Genomic DNA, 15,880 nt, shown 5'->3' on the forward strand with positions numbered 1-15,880 from the left:
GAGAGCTGTGGGAAAACCGCATTGCGGCTTTCGATTATCTCTCGGCTTTCTCTCTCTCTCTCTCTCTCTCTCTCTCTCTCTCTCTCTCTCTCTCTCTCTCTCTCTCTCTCTCTGTCTCTCTCTCTCTCTCTCTCACTCTCTCTTTCTCTCACACACTCTTTCTTTTGCTCCTCCTTACTCGGAACAGACCAAAATGAAGAAGCCATTGAATTTCCGGAAGACAAAGGAACCACATATTGTGTTGTGCCACAGTATACGGAACCGGGCTGTCAACAATGAAAGTACCAGGATGATCGCCTTGCAATCTATGGAAATCGAATAGCTGTGCGATCAGGCGCGAATTTCAAATTCCGCTTTTATCCCCCTTTTGCGGTTCTTTCGCAAATCGGAAGTGATCGTTATAAACGATATCTATAAAATTCTCTTTAAGCAATTTCAATTTAATTTTATCATATCAAACGAAGTAACGAATCAATTTATATTCTTAAAAAAAATATAACGCACCAACGAGGAATGCGATCAGTGATAAAAATTGTCTATCTCTAAAAGATTATATATGTATTTATGTATGATAGATCATGAATGATCGTAATCGAGATGAGTAATAAAATATTTCTTCGAAATTAATATCTGACTTTATAATATATTAAACTTTTTTTTTGTTTTCTTTAATTTCGTGGGACATCGTTAAATTGAATTACACGTAAAATGATAGGGATAAATTTCTTAATTATGTAATTACGTAAAAAGAAAAAAAAAAAAAAAGAAAAAGAAAAGGAAAAACAAAATAAATAAAAAAATATATATATAATATAGAAAAAAAATTATAGAATAGTTTAAAATCGCTATATAGAGAAAAGTTAAACGTCAGGTGAACGATTATCTGAGTTAGCTGAGTGCTTGTCGGTCATCGTCATCGTCGGAGACTCTCGGTTAACACGCAATGGAAATCAATCGGTCCAGCTGGTGCGTGATTCATCAGAGAAATATGAGAGAGAAAGAGACGAAGCGATAAAAGAAGATCGAGGTGACTTCACTCTGGATTCAGCTACAATCCTTAACTTGTTTCAACAAATTAACGAGAGTATCGGGATCATAAATCCGTAAACTTAACGATCAATGAGTATACACACTCGAAACACGATCTTCGATATTTTCGATCTCTACCAATTTGCTTCTATGTATGTACGTACACGTATGCAAGGAGAGAATATTCATGTAGATTGTAACATGCTCCCGATCGTAAAAGCTATTGAATGATTAATCGAACGACGACCATTAAATCTTTACAAGATTGGAATTGCATTTTTTATGAGCGTGCACTCGAGTAACGAAAAAAAAAAAATAAAAAAAAAAAATAAAAAGAAAAAGAAAAAGAAAAAGAAATGAAAAACGAAAAATAAAAAAAAAAAAAAAGAAGAAGAAGAAAAGAAACAAAGTTGAGCTTGCAATTCGTCGATTCGAATCCAGACGAACATTTTCCAATTCATAAAATTTAAATGAAAATAAATATTGGCATCGATGACATCTTTTTTCTTTTTATTATTAAAAATATATTTCCTCGCGATACGTTTTGTTATCTGACTCATAAACTTGACGAGAAATACCAAACGATGTTGACGTAACGCAAACGAGATTGTGTATATAAAAAATAAATAGTAGTTTATTATATATTTTCGATCTCGGCCGTTATCACAAGCATATACATACATACATACATACATACATACATACATACATATATACATACATACATACATACATACATACATACATACATACATACATACATACATACATACATACATACATACATAGATATATACATACATAAATACATACATATGTACATCGATATATAAATTAGTACGTGTATATATATATATATATCAGGCATATGTTCAGGTATAGTATCGTATCCTATAAATCTATTACTAATCGATAACCGATCGTAAATAGGATAGTTAAGATCGATTTTCTTTAATTCACGAAATATCATTAAGTTTATTAATAGAACATTCAAGTTTGAAATCTTGTATATATGTATATCTATGTATATGTATGTGTCGCCGAGATGTATAGGATTGGTTGCGGGTTCTTGGAACACGATCCTCAAGCATGACTAATATTACGATCAGATAGAATTGTTAATACCTGCTCGCTATTAAGCATGCAAAACTAAGAGTTAAACTCTGACGTTTAAAGAAGAACTTCGTGAGTCGAATCGCTACTCACGAGGATGTGCATTTTCAAAGAATCTTCGTAGTACATAACACGAACAAGTTGTCGACTTTCTAAAGAGGAAAAAAAAAACAAAAAAATAAAAAAAACAAAAAACTCACGTTGAAGAGAGAATTCTACGCGAGTATCCTTCGCGAAAGTCCTTGAGAAAAAGGACAAATGATACGCACTTTCGTTCCGGAAGGAAGATCTAATTTTTCTTCCAAGGACTTTTACTTTTTTCTTTTTTCTTTTCTTTTCTTTTCTTAAAAGAGAAACATCCTCCATTTTTTGGCGAACGAAAAGATGTTCAAAGGCGGCACACCCGAACTCGATTATCTTCGAATTCAAGATAGCTATTTGATCCAGCGCAAAGAAAAGATACGAAACGTTGATACGGCAAGCAATTTACACCTCTTTCGATTGGATGCGAGCGAACGGGGCCTAACGACAAAAAGAGGGCTTCTGGAAGACCATTAGGCCGAGTTTACGAAAGGAAAAAAAGAGAAAGAAAGAAAGAAAGAAAGAAAGAAAAAAAAACAGAAAAAAAATAATGAAAAAGCAAAGAAAAAAGAATCATTCCTATTTCGGTACCGTATACGTGCTCCAAGCTTTATTTCAATGTCTTGTTTTAAGATATTAGAGAATCTCTGGAGTACATCCAGAAAACATACTACATATATATTCTATCTCTGTCTCTTTTCTAAACTACATATACATTCTCAATGCATCTGGAAAGACGAAAGAGAAATCGTGTTAATTGCACTAACGAGACTGGTATAACAGTGCATACAAGCTTTCTATTGCTCGATCAAAGTTTACCGAGTATGACACCTGTCTTATGTCCATCCTTGCTAACGGACACAATGTGTTACGTGCAACATTAATCCTGAACTCGTCGTATTTAGAAGAAGAAGAAGGCTTCTTAGCCGGTTTCACCGATGACGACGGCTGTTCTCCTCGCGCCATGGGTATCATACATCATCGCCTTGGTGACAGCCACGAGAGAATAACGAGAGAGAGAGAGAGAGAGAGAGAGAGAGAGAGAGAGAGAGAGAGAGAGAGAGAAGAAGAAACGTTCTTAGCAAGCCAAAAGTCTTCTCTTAAAGCATGAGCAAGACAGACGAAAACAAAGCGAGTCTAATCATTAGGACTTATGCAAACGACAGACATAAGATATTAACTGAAACAATGGAGGATGATTTTATTTTATTTAAAAAAATTTCGAACGAATGAACGAAAATTATTATTAATTTTTCTTTCGATAAATTAGAATATTAGATATTTCATTTTTTTTTTTTTTTGAGATATTCTTTTTTTTCTTTTTTTTTTTTTTTTTTTGTTCGTCCCTAACACAATTAATTGACGATAACGATCAATTAAAAAGGATCCACGAAAAGGCAGATGTGCCATGAGTCGATATTTTCGAATCACCTCGTTGTTCCTCTCCACTCGACTCGTCGAACGTGATCACGATACGTTTATCCATACTAAATGTTCCACTTTAGTCCACTTACGTATGTACAAAGATCGGCTGACGATCGAGGAAAAATTGTTCGGTGTATTACTCATGGCATATCGGAAGTTGCGTGGCATTTTTTGTCTTTCTCCTTCTTCTTCTTCTTCTTTTTCTGCTTTTTCTTTCTTTTTTTCTTTTTTTTTTTTTTTTTTTTTCGAATAGAATTATCCTCTCCGTATATGAAACGTGATCACGTATCATCGATTATCGTTCAGCGAAGAAATCGAAGATAGTAATTATAAACGAGAAATTTATATATATTGTATATACACGCACACACATATATATATATATATATATATATATATAAATGTGTATATATGTATGTAATATATAAATGTATAGGTGGGTTGTCTTATGTTAGATCGGAGAAGAAGCACCGTGGGCGGGCGAATTGTGATCCTTCTTAAAGATCACCCTTCCTTATTATAAGTACCCTTCTTTGGAGAAGACGATATGGTATTGCGAGTTCTCAAAAAGTCCTTGAGAAAAATTTGTAGGAAGATATCGCGCGTGCGGGTGGTCTACTCCCTTACACCCTTTCCCCACCAATCCTGCTCCCTCTCTCATCGTTCCACCCTTTTTTCTTTTTCTTTTTTTTTTTTTTTTTTTTTATAAAGTATAACACGTACTTTAAAGTAACTATACGTACTCGCGATACGATCGATTTCTTTTCCTTTTTTCTTTCTTCTTTTTCCTTTTTTCTTTTCTCTCTTTTTTCTTTTTTCTTTTTTTTTTTTTTTTTTTTCTTTTTCCCCCACAAAGACCGCAGTTTTTTAATATATATATAAAAATGCGCGCGAAAGAAAAATTCTATTTATAACGAATGGAAATACGAATTTTATTTAAAGACTATGAAATACGAAAGAAGGTCCTTTGTGATTGATACATTGAGTATAATACTCGAAAAAAAAAATAAAAAAAATAAAAAAAAAAAAAGGATCCCGTGAAAGGGACATCCAGGACAATTACACGGATGTACCAGTATTATTGATTTGTAAATTCTTTCCTACCTATTGTATATCTACAACAATGCGTATACTATCAACTTGGAATAGAACGCGAAGAAATATTTTTTTCTTTTTTCTATTTTTTTTTTTCTTTTTATTTATTTTTTTTTTTTCTTTTTTCTTTTCGAAACGTGAATGAACCTGCGAGCGACCTACTAAAGACTCAGAAAAACTTTGCCAATCCTTTGACAACGGTCCAGGACCGTAACCAAGTATCTTAAAATCTATCTGAACCTTTTGGAAATTCGAAGAGCGACGATACACTCTCATACATTCGAATAAAACTTTGCCAGGTAGTAGGCTTACCTGCGCTCACTTTTCTATGTTATTGTATATCCCTATGCTTGTTCTATGAGTGAGAATGTTTCCAAAAAAAAAAGAAGAAAAAAAAAAAAACATCTACGATTTTCTTTCTTATCGAAGGTTAAGTTTGCCATAGTTTATTTCGAGAATCTTCTTGCACCCATTTCTCTCTTCTCGAAATGTTTCTCTTTCTTATTCCTTTCTTTTAAAATCTCAAGAATTTCAAGAATATATATATATATATATATATATATATATATATATATATATGTATATGTATCCACATATATTATAAAAGTTTTAAAAATTTTACTAAAATATCTCTCCTATCTGAAAAAAAAGAAAAATAAAGAAAGGAAGAAAAAAAGAAAAAAAATTCGATAGAATAAATTAACGATGGTTTCATTGCCTCGATCGTCTCTCCTCCAAGTTCAATTCATTTTTATCTTATCGCGGGGTTACTCCGCGACAAAGATGATACATAATGATGAATAACTATGTAAAGATATTCACGAATAGTTTCATTATAGTACTTAGAAATTTTACATAAGAATCCGTGACGCTTTATCGCATGTTCCATAAATAAAATCTTCGTTTGATCGATGGTTAAGAACGTATCTCAGAACGGAAATAAACACAGCGTGATCACACGCAAGTTATATTATAAGACACGAAAGAGAAGCAGCCTGTTTTCAAACTTTGGAATATCTACGTCAACGAACGTTATTAATAATTTTAAAAATATGGATATAAAAACGTTAGAAAATATGAAGAAATCGAGAGCGTAACAGGGCTACGCGGGGAGTTCAACAATCCGAATCGCCTATGAGAATGCATCGTTGCAAGCTATGTTATAATTCCAAGCATCGCGTGGTTAAGTATAATGCTGCACTCCGTACTTCCGATACCGTTCCTACGGAACATATCGCTTAACGTCATCGCTCTGCATTTTCGTTTTCCGTTCCTCGGAGGAACGACCGTATGAGGAATGTTTTTCCTGCCCGTAGTCATTACAAATAATATCGATGACAATAATTAATGGCAATAATAGAATAATTAAAAAGGAGCATATAATAATAAATACAAGAATATAATAATAAATATAAAATAATAAATAAACAAATCGAAGTGTCAAATAAAAATCCATAGAAAAAGGTTTAAGTATACTCACTTTGACAATAAATATTATTGGCGAAGATTAAAGGTATCAGAACGAATCCAATAATCATCTTGACGGTAATGATTTCTCCAAATGATTCCAAATGCGATGTGTTAAGAGTTTAATATTCTTCTTGTAAATTTTCAAAGATTAGAAATTGTCGTAAAGCAAGTGCAATAACTCGGAACGTCCTCCGAAAAATTCCGAGACGGAAACAAAACTGGCCGTCTTCGAACGAGATAAGCAAACCGGGAGTGGGGCGCATCGAACGCGAGCTTTTTCACAGAGCTCTATCGCAACTTTGGAGCCGTCTGGAAGAAGATCGGTTCTGTTCTTTGAGTTAGTCTCGCGACTAGACGCGTCTCTCTTCGACGAGCGTGACTCCCTCCCTCTCCTCCCTTCCTTCCTTCCTTTCTTTCTTTCTTTCTTTCTTTCTTTCTTTCTTCTTTCCTTCCTTCCTCTGCTTCTGTTTCTTCGGATAACGCACGGTGAATCGGAGCGTGTAGCACTTTCCACCGTGAATTTTATCGCGAGCCGTCCGGTACACCGTTCCGCGCTCTACCGGTCAACCAGTCAACGTTTTTTTTTTTCTTTTTTTCTTTTCAGCTTTTCTCAAAATCTTCGACTTATCTTTTCCTATTTCTCTTATAAAAATTCTCTCCTATTTTCCTTCTAATATTCCACCGCAATAATTTCTAACAATTCTCTTTCCACTAGATAATATCTCTTCCCTTCTCTAACAACTCAACTGTCAAACTTGAGAGTTGTTAATGATGGAGAAAAAAAAAAGTAAAAAAAGGAAAGAAGAGAGAATGAAAAAAAAACAAAAAAAAAAAAAAAAAAAAGATCAAAGATCTACTCAAACGTATATTCGAGTGAGAAAAAAAATCTTTCCCTTTTTTTCTTGCTAAATCGATCGTACTCAGAAAGAATAAAATCAAACGATAATAATATTCGTTTTGATAAATAATAATTCGCGACGTGCAAAGTACTAAAGTACGAGCGTCCGCAAATTCGCGATCCGCTTCTAACGGCGGCTCGCAAGCGAATACCGCTGAGAGCACGATACTCTTCCGAGTTCCGTGCCGGCATAGGTGCGCTCTTCCCCCTCCACGTTACACCAGCAGCCGAATCCTACTACCCCCACTACCGAGTACTACCCCACACGAGACACCATCAGTCGCCGCCAAGGCGAGCATCTTGAAAGGAGTGTAGTCATTCTCGACCCTCCATCGAGTTTCCTCTTCATGTTTCCTTTTTCGCTTTTATTCTTTTCATCCCCATGCACACGTACAAATGCACATTATTATTGAGCACTTCGAATGAGAAACTTAATAATACCGAATTTTTTCGAGATAAAAACTTTTCTTTTTCTTTTTTTTTTTTTTTTTTTTTTTCTTTAAATTATCTTCCGACAAATCATTGAACTTTTTCTATTCATCCTTCTGAAACAAATGAAAAATTATTACTACGAAAAAGTTTTCTAATCGTCTGTTTTTAAATATAATGCATTATTGTAGTTCATGAGAATTTTGGAATATGATTCAATGATGTTTATAAATAATCATGAAGCTATACGTATTATAGGACCGATCCATGAATGAATGAATGAATGAATGAATGAATGAATGAAAGAATGAATGAATCGAATGAATGAATGAACACTCGACGGCGCATGCGCGCCATACGAGATTCCATTCTCATTCCAATACCAGTTCCATTCCCATTCTTTTACCCTTTTACACAGCAGCATGTCTGGTGAATGCACAACGGGAATAGAATCCGTAAAAAGGTTCATTCTACGGACCATTGAGAGAAGGTTTTCTCAAACGTCGTGTCCGTTCACGTGATAGGTTTCAAAACGAAACCTCTCTAATTCGAAGACTTAAATCGAATTGTATTTTTCGAATGAGAAATTGGTTTGGTTATATTCTGTTTTTATCAAGTTCGATTCATATTCTAAAATTCCCACGGCAGTTAGTGTTAATAGTCATTCTTTCTCTTCTATAAGATTATAAAAGAGTAACTTAAAAAATGTGGTAAAAACGTGAAAGGCACGTGAATTGCAATTCTATTTGGATTTATCAAGATACAATCGCTTTTGGCAGAGGAATCTAACTCGAAGAGATTTCAATCTTTACAAAGCATCTATCCATATATTTCGTATATAAAAATATATTCAAAAACGCACCTCTTTGATATTCAACTAACGTAGACACAGGTACGACGCAAACGGGACTCCAAACTCGTTTAACTTGACAACTCACTGTTTTGTCAATGAAATAGTGTCGTGTTTTTCTTAGAAAAATGTCTTCCTCGCAGCAGGATACAGTGATTGCATTTTTTCGACCAGGTACATCAATGTTATCGCTTGGATCGATCTTTCTGCAAAGTAATCTTACTTTTTTTCTACGTCAAGAGATAAAACAAAAGAACATTAATGTTAATATTAAATTTAATAATTAAGATTGACATTGATTATATAATATCCAAAATAATATCGCAAGATAAACTTTTCCTTTCATTTTATTATTAAGAATTTTTGCCAATTTTGAATCCCGTTCGAAAGGATAAAAAAATTTTACTTACAATCTATATACATCACGTATGCATCTTGTTTGCGCGTCATCGAGTCTTGGTAATGACTTAAATCGCCTTAAAACAAACAACTTGATATCTTGATTTAAGAGGCTCGAACCCACCTCACGCAGGCATAGCACGCATCTGCTGTACGCCAAGCCCTTATCTGAATCGCTTCAACGCCCTCTGGCGCCCATTAAGTCCACAGGAATGAAATAATCAGCTCGAGCCAATTCGGGACCAATTATGCGCGTGCCGGAATGAGGTACCCTTACAAAGGGCTCCGAAGTTAAAGATTGATGTAGGTAGTAGGCCAAGACCCAATTCATGGATTCACGGGATCCACCTGGTCGTATTTTCTCATTACCGTTGTACCGTAGTAACGAAGGGTAGTCACGTGGTAAGCGCAGAACCATGTTTTTCCGATCGTTATTATAAAATATATCCTTTACAATAAATATCATCTTTATTTTCTTAAACGCATCTTCGTTAGATAGGCATAATAAATTTAGCGAAACATAATGAATTATAACAACGATGCCAAAATTATTTTGTCAAAATTCTCACGCCAAATAATTTTAAACGGACGAAATTTTAATCGAGCGGTTCTAAAAATTTTATAAGATCAATTATACGATCATATCTTTATGACCATTTTAATGCTAAAGTATATCCTATTAAATTTATATTCATTAATTAATAATATCACCGTTTCTCTCTCTCTCTCTCTCTCTCTCTCTCTCTCTCTCTCTCTCTCTCTCTTAATTGAGATGAAACTCGCAAAGAAACGTAACGATTAGCATATGACTGTTTTACTTGTTGTCGGTCCCACGTAAATTCTGTCGCGTAAACCGAGACTCGTAAGGTCACTTCACTGAATATACATCATTGTTAACAAAATATTATTCTGCGATTCCGCTGGTCGATTACGTAAGAGACAGAGAGAGAGAGAGAGAGAGAGAGAGACAGAGAGAGAGAGAGAGAGAGAGAGAAAGAGACGGAGAGAGAGAGAGAGAGGCAATTTAGTTGTTCTAGCGTCGTATTACGAATTTAAAGACGCAATATTATTTGTGACGACGAGACACGCATAGTTGTACTCTTTCCATGCTGTTACCCTGTTAAACGTGCGCGCACGTGTCCCTTGATATCTGCGCAACTATTCCGCGGGCTTGCAAGTTTTATGCTCGAGACAAACGTCATAACAACATTTCTCTTTACTTTGACATTGATCGTCGTCATCGCAAAGCATTGGTAAATCGTACCAATCGTAAGATCGCGGACAATGTGATCTTAATGGCGGACAATGTTTCATTTTCTTCTTTTTCTCCCACGAAGAATGAACTAAAGGATGCCAATGTGATTCTCCAAAATTAAACCAAAACCATGGTATTGAAAAAGATGGCCACATAGTATCCTTCCACATTTCACTTTTCCCATTGTGACAACAATAATATCGAAGATCGTGCGTTCTGCACCAATATCGACATGATTTCGTTTCACCAACGTAATAATAAGTGATGAGAAAAAATAAAACGATTTTAAGGCTTCCATCGTCGCTCCACATATTGTAAAAATTCTGAAACAATTGTGTAATCGATTAGATTTGTTGATTATAAATATTATTAATCGAAAAATGAACAAAAATAAAGATATTTCATCTTATCAATAATTCGAACAAAAAGAATATATATATATATATATATATATATATATATATATATATAATATAAAAATGTCAAAGAACTTACCTAAGATAGAACATGCGACACACTGTTTACACTTATGGTTACGCACGGCTTCTTATACCTGAGCAAAAGAAATTGCGTTATTATATCTTTGACTATAATTATAAACATAAGTGACGGTAAAAATGTATTGCCCATTATTTAATACTATGGCATACATATTCCTTCGTACGAATTTAAATATAGCACATCTGCAAAAGAGAGAAATTCTATGACAGGCAATATTTTTATATTGTTTCGTGAAATTACATGAGTGAAAGAAATTACATGAGTGACAGTAAATTATGTGGCACACATCACCGTTCGTTGTAATATTAAACAACGACCAAGGAAACTACGAACTATCGACAGCTTTATAAGTAATAAACATTTCATATTTAATGTTTCATAAAGTAGATATCTCTTATAAGATAATTATTGGTTGGTGTAACGGCCACATACTCCATTTTCTATCGTTCTTTTTTTTTGTTTTTTTTTTTTTTTTTGTGTTTTCAGTAATACTGACCGCGTTCTTCGTTCATGTTTTTAAAATTCTAATATTATGTTTTATTACACGTCGATATATGATATTTATATAATATTCTTGAAACATTACCTTATGATTAATTATTTATTAAAAACGAATCAATAAATATCTTTCTCTCGTAATATTTTTCTTTAAAATAATAAATTAGTTCTAAAATTCGAACATATTAATTTGCATACTCCATATTGATTTGTAGTTCTACGACGGAAGGATCGTGGCGCTGTAGGTAATGTACAATCGCGTATAAAAAAATAAACGTAACTGTACATTTATACACGTGCTTCTGTCCCGGCGTTATTATATTGTGCTTTATGAAAGAGGTTAAATTACAAAAATTATAAATAATATACAAAAGAAATTGTTGCCGAAAGATTTTGAATTTTTTATAGTCGGAAATTATTCTTGACAAATATTTAGATAGAAATTTTATTATGTTTTTATAATTTTATCAACATGGAAAATAAAGAACAATTTGATGTATTTTTGGGTGGAACACAATCATTACCATATGATGTTTCTATTATGAAATTAGCTGCTGCAAGAGCTGGCGAAATTGCAGCAATGACTCATGCCATAGGTAATTGATTATTTTAATAATTTTGATGGTATTATTTTATATGTGTGAATATTCTTTCTTTTTTTTTTTTTTTTTTTTTTTTTTTTAGAGAATCCTCAGCAATCAAAATTGGTCTTTCAAAAGCTTCCCATACATATGCGTAGACGAGTTATGTCACATAATGTCAAAAGATTGCCAAGAAGATTACGGGAAGCACATTTAAATCAAATGATTAAGTCCGGTTTACCACCAAAAAATAAAAGGCCTTCACGTAAATATCGCAGACGTCCATCCAATTTACTTCTAGAATACAATCGAAGACAACGAAAGAAAGCTTGGTTAGAAACTCATATATGGCATGCAAAACGATTTCATATGGTCGAACAATGGGGATATAGAATCGCTGATTTTGCGAATGACAAATGCTTTAAAGCAAATTATCGTGCCATTAGAAAACATTGTTTGATACAAGATCTTTCTTATTATGCTTGTATTGAAATAATTGGACCGGAAAATATTTTAAAAGAAACTTTGAGATCACATTGCAATCCAAATGAATTAACATTTGGTGCAAAGGTATACATTAATGGTACAAGAGAAGGTACATTAATGTTTTTCAAAAAAAATAGTTTTCCATCGTTTCCCATAGGGAATGTGCACTTTCTATGGAAATCTGATTGTTGTGATCAAAGAACCATTTGGATTTGGGTTCATCCAGCATTTTATGATGATATTTTATTTGATATTATGTCCAGTTTTAAATTTAATTCCTGTATTATTGAAGACGAAGGATCAACATCATTTAATCAATTACGAAATTCTTATAGCAATGAAAGTAATTGTCGATTGAATTTATTGAAAGGTACTTTGAATAGATTTAGACTCTGTGGTCCATTGACGTTAGACGTGTTAACGAATACATTTAAATTACCAAATATTAAACAAAATTTATCAACAATAATTGAATCAAAAATGGATTGTGATGATATTACAGAAGATAAAAAAGATTCTCCTGACATTAATGATACATGGTATAAAGATTATTATAGCGATCAAAAGAATTTCGAAACTTTTAAAATCCAAGAGAAATTGTGGCGGACATTACAATCATTAAATTCTCCTCATCAATTACCACGAAATATGGTCATGGGATTCACTGTTTTAGATCCACGTTTTTATTTACCTGAAAAAAGAACAAAACCACAGAAACAAGTTACAGATTCTGAAACAATAACTATGCCATTGGCAGATTCAAATGATAGTCCAATATGGGATAAAAATATGCGTCAGGAAGTTAGTAAATCATATCTATCCACTAGTATAATTAATAAATTAAGAAGCAACAATTTAGTTCCTGGTGTAAGCAATGATAATCATTTTAATGAAGATGTAATTGCAAAAATTCCTATACTCGTTATTCAAAAACCTGGTAATTGTAATACAGGTTTGTGTAAATTTCATAACAATATTTGTATATCAAATAATATTTGATAATATCAAGATTCATTATTACTATGAACTTTTATTAATAGGTTTAGCTTCTGGTATTGATATCATTATACCATCAGGATGGGCAATGGCATTCTGGCTTGGTTTCATATATCGTTGTACAAGGGTCGGAGCTCTGAGAGAAACAAAATCAATAGTATTTGAAACTGCTATTACAAATTCACCAGACATTAATGAACCCGATACACTTGCTTATAAAAGAGAAGCTCTTACTACAAAAGAATATTGGGAAGAAAAATATTTTCGATATCCACCTAATAGACGAGTTAATTTTATAAAACTGGGTATTTCTAGTCCTTTCTTTTGTGAATGGCATATTTTAATGAAGGAATGGTCAGGCATGAATGATTTTTATGTTTTGAGAAATCGAACTACATTGATACAATTACAAACAAATCTTTCTTCTTTTGAATTAAAGAAAAGCAAAAATAAACGTAAAATTCCTGCTTCTAAGATTACTTTAGATAATGCATTAAATAATGAAAATTGTTTAATACGCGTTAGAATATCTATTTTAAATAAGGGCAATCCAAAAATGTTTGCTATAATATGTGCACCAACAGATGAAGATTTAGAAAGATTGAACCATGATAAACGTTGGTCAGGACCAGTAGAAAAAACAAATAAAGATCCAAATGAAAGTCGGCGGAAAATGTTACGAAAGAATCATTTGTTATTGTTAAAACGATATAGAAGACAAAGAATACGTCATAAAAAAGCATTGGAAAAGACAATAAGTGATGCATTTGAAGAAAATGCAAACAAAGTAAATTACAACATTGAAATAAGAAATTTAAGGCAGAACTTATTGAAAAAAAGTCGTAAAGTAGTATTGGAACATTCATACAAAATGTCAAAACTTTATTTGCCAGATTGTAGAGAAGTACGAAATTCATGTAAAAGAGAAATAATGGGATATATAACACTAGGAAATTTTTCTTTTAACGAGGCTAAAGGCATTGGAATAGGTTATGTTACGATACAATCGGTGATTGCAATGATTGCCAGAGAAAGTAATATTGTTCTTATTAGGAATAATCGGTCAAGACAATATAGGGCAGCTCGTTTAGAAATATTATTTAATTAATTAATTATTAAATGAAATTTATTGAAATATTTTTATAGTAATAAAAATTTTCTCTTCCTTTTTTTTTAAATACAAGAAGGATTGTTATCTTATCATCCTTTTAAAAAAAATCTGATATTCCGCCATTGTATGAATCAACAAGTTATTTTTAAATAATATCAGTTTAAAGAATCTTGTATTCACGTAAATAATTTTTCCTCCTTCTTATCGCAAAAATATTGTGATATAAACTATTAAAAAAAAATTATCATTGTTAACTTTATTTACGTAACTCTGAACTACGACGTTATACCTGTACTTCGATAAACTGCATTTTGTAATCGATTTAGATACAACATGGAACGCATCGCTGTAGTACGTATATAAATATTCAAATATAATACATTCTACGTTTCTTACAAATTATTCTCCAAAATATATGGATTTATATATTTTAGGTGACCGGAGGAAATAAGGGCATTGGTTTAGCCATTGTCAAAGGGCTTTGTAAACAATTCAACGGTATTATTTATCTAACTGCCCGTGATACTCAGCGTGGTTTAAATGCTGTCAAAAAATTAGAAGAAGAAGGATTGAAAGTAAAATTTCATCAACTCGACATTACTGATGAAAACAGTATCAATACTTTTCGCGATTATTTACAAAAAACATATAATGGGCTTGATGTATTGATCAATAATGCAGCAATTGCTTTCAAGGTAAAAGTGATTTTTTTTTGAACTACTTCCTTTTTTCTTTTTTTTTTTTTATCTTTCTTTTCTAAACAGAATTTTACAATAAACATTGATACATATATATATATAGACAGATGCAACCGAACCTTTTGGTTATCAAGCAGAAGAAACTCTGAAGGTAAATTACTTCAGTTTGAGAAAAATATGTGAGAAACTTTATCCGCTACTTAGACCACATAGTCGCGTTGTACATTTGTCCAGTAGTTCTGGTCGTTTAATAAATATTTCTGGTGAATCATTAAAAGAAAAAATATCTAACCCAAATTTAACGGAAGAGGAATTGGATAACATTATGCATAAATTTGTTGAGTAAGTTAAGAATGGTTGATTCCATTTTTTAAAATTATATTTTAATAATGCTTTCTTACCACACACACACACACACATACATATATGTAATTAATATATCTTTTAGTGATGCGAAAAAGAATATTCATTTACAAAATGGTTGGTCCAATTCTGCTTATGTGGCCAGTAAAATAGGTGTTTCTGCTTTAGCTGTAATACATCAGGCTAAATTTAATAATGATCCACGAGAAGATATAGTAGTAAATGCTGTACATCCTGGTTATGTGGATACCGATATGACCAATCATAAAGGACCCCTTACACCCGATGAAGGTGCAGTAGCACCAATTTATTGTGCATTGTTACCAAATAATACTGAAATAAAGGGAAAATATATCTGGTATGACAAAACTCTATCAGAATGGAAATAAAATACTTTAACATATAATACTACATAATTGCATTGTCATTTCAATGCAAAAAAACATAATTATATATAAATGATAAAATATACATGAACCTTTATGCATTGTTACAAATATAATACTTATATTTTTCATGAGATATTGTATTATCAAGTAATCCATTGTAAAAAAAAAAAAAAGAAAAATAAGAATAAAGAATGATGTTTAATAAATGCATAC

The 15,880-nt window shown here is 32.4% G+C and overlaps 3 protein-coding genes across 6 annotated transcripts in view; 2 read left to right on the plus strand and 1 right to left on the minus strand.

Moving 5' to 3' along the window:
• LOC124946590 overlaps positions 1-9,943 on the minus strand; it is a 48,356-nt gene extending 38,413 nt beyond the window's left edge. For 2 of the 4 annotated variants that reach the window (XR_007100136.1, XM_047487457.1), the window contains exons 1-3: positions 8,801-9,943; positions 8,403-8,620; positions 6,224-7,656 (exon numbers count right to left, since the gene is read on the minus strand). Coding sequence is in view for 3 of the 4 variants with exons in the window: in XM_047487457.1 (XP_047343413.1) it covers positions 6,224-6,281 (58 nt within the window). In the remaining variant the exon portion in view is untranslated. The remainder of the gene's footprint in view (positions 1-6,223; positions 7,657-8,402; positions 8,621-8,800) is intronic. The other 2 variants (XM_047487459.1, XM_047487458.1) reach the window with 2 other exon arrangements.
• A 1,335-nt stretch (positions 9,944-11,278) lies between these two features.
• On the plus strand, positions 11,279-14,226 carry LOC124946588 (ribonucleases P/MRP protein subunit POP1). The gene is made up of 3 exons (XM_047487454.1): positions 11,279-11,639; positions 11,728-13,062; positions 13,151-14,226. Exons 1-3 carry the CDS (start codon positions 11,516-11,518, stop codon positions 14,212-14,214), a joined length of 2,523 nt encoding a protein of 840 aa, XP_047343410.1. The 5' UTR covers positions 11,279-11,515; the 3' UTR covers positions 14,215-14,226.
• Positions 14,227-14,405: 179 nt separating this feature from the next.
• LOC124946594 (carbonyl reductase [NADPH] 1-like) lies at positions 14,406-15,877 on the plus strand. The gene is made up of 4 exons (XM_047487467.1): positions 14,406-14,568; positions 14,652-14,912; positions 15,019-15,257; positions 15,364-15,877. Exons 1-4 carry the CDS (start codon positions 14,551-14,553, stop codon positions 15,665-15,667), a joined length of 822 nt encoding a protein of 273 aa, XP_047343423.1. The 5' UTR covers positions 14,406-14,550; the 3' UTR covers positions 15,668-15,877.
• Positions 15,878-15,880: the final 3 nt, after the last annotated feature.

This window comes from Vespa velutina, chromosome 2 (genome assembly GCF_912470025.1).
Source record: "Vespa velutina chromosome 2, iVesVel2.1, whole genome shotgun sequence".
Taxonomy (NCBI): Eukaryota; Metazoa; Arthropoda; class Insecta; order Hymenoptera; family Vespidae; genus Vespa; species Vespa velutina.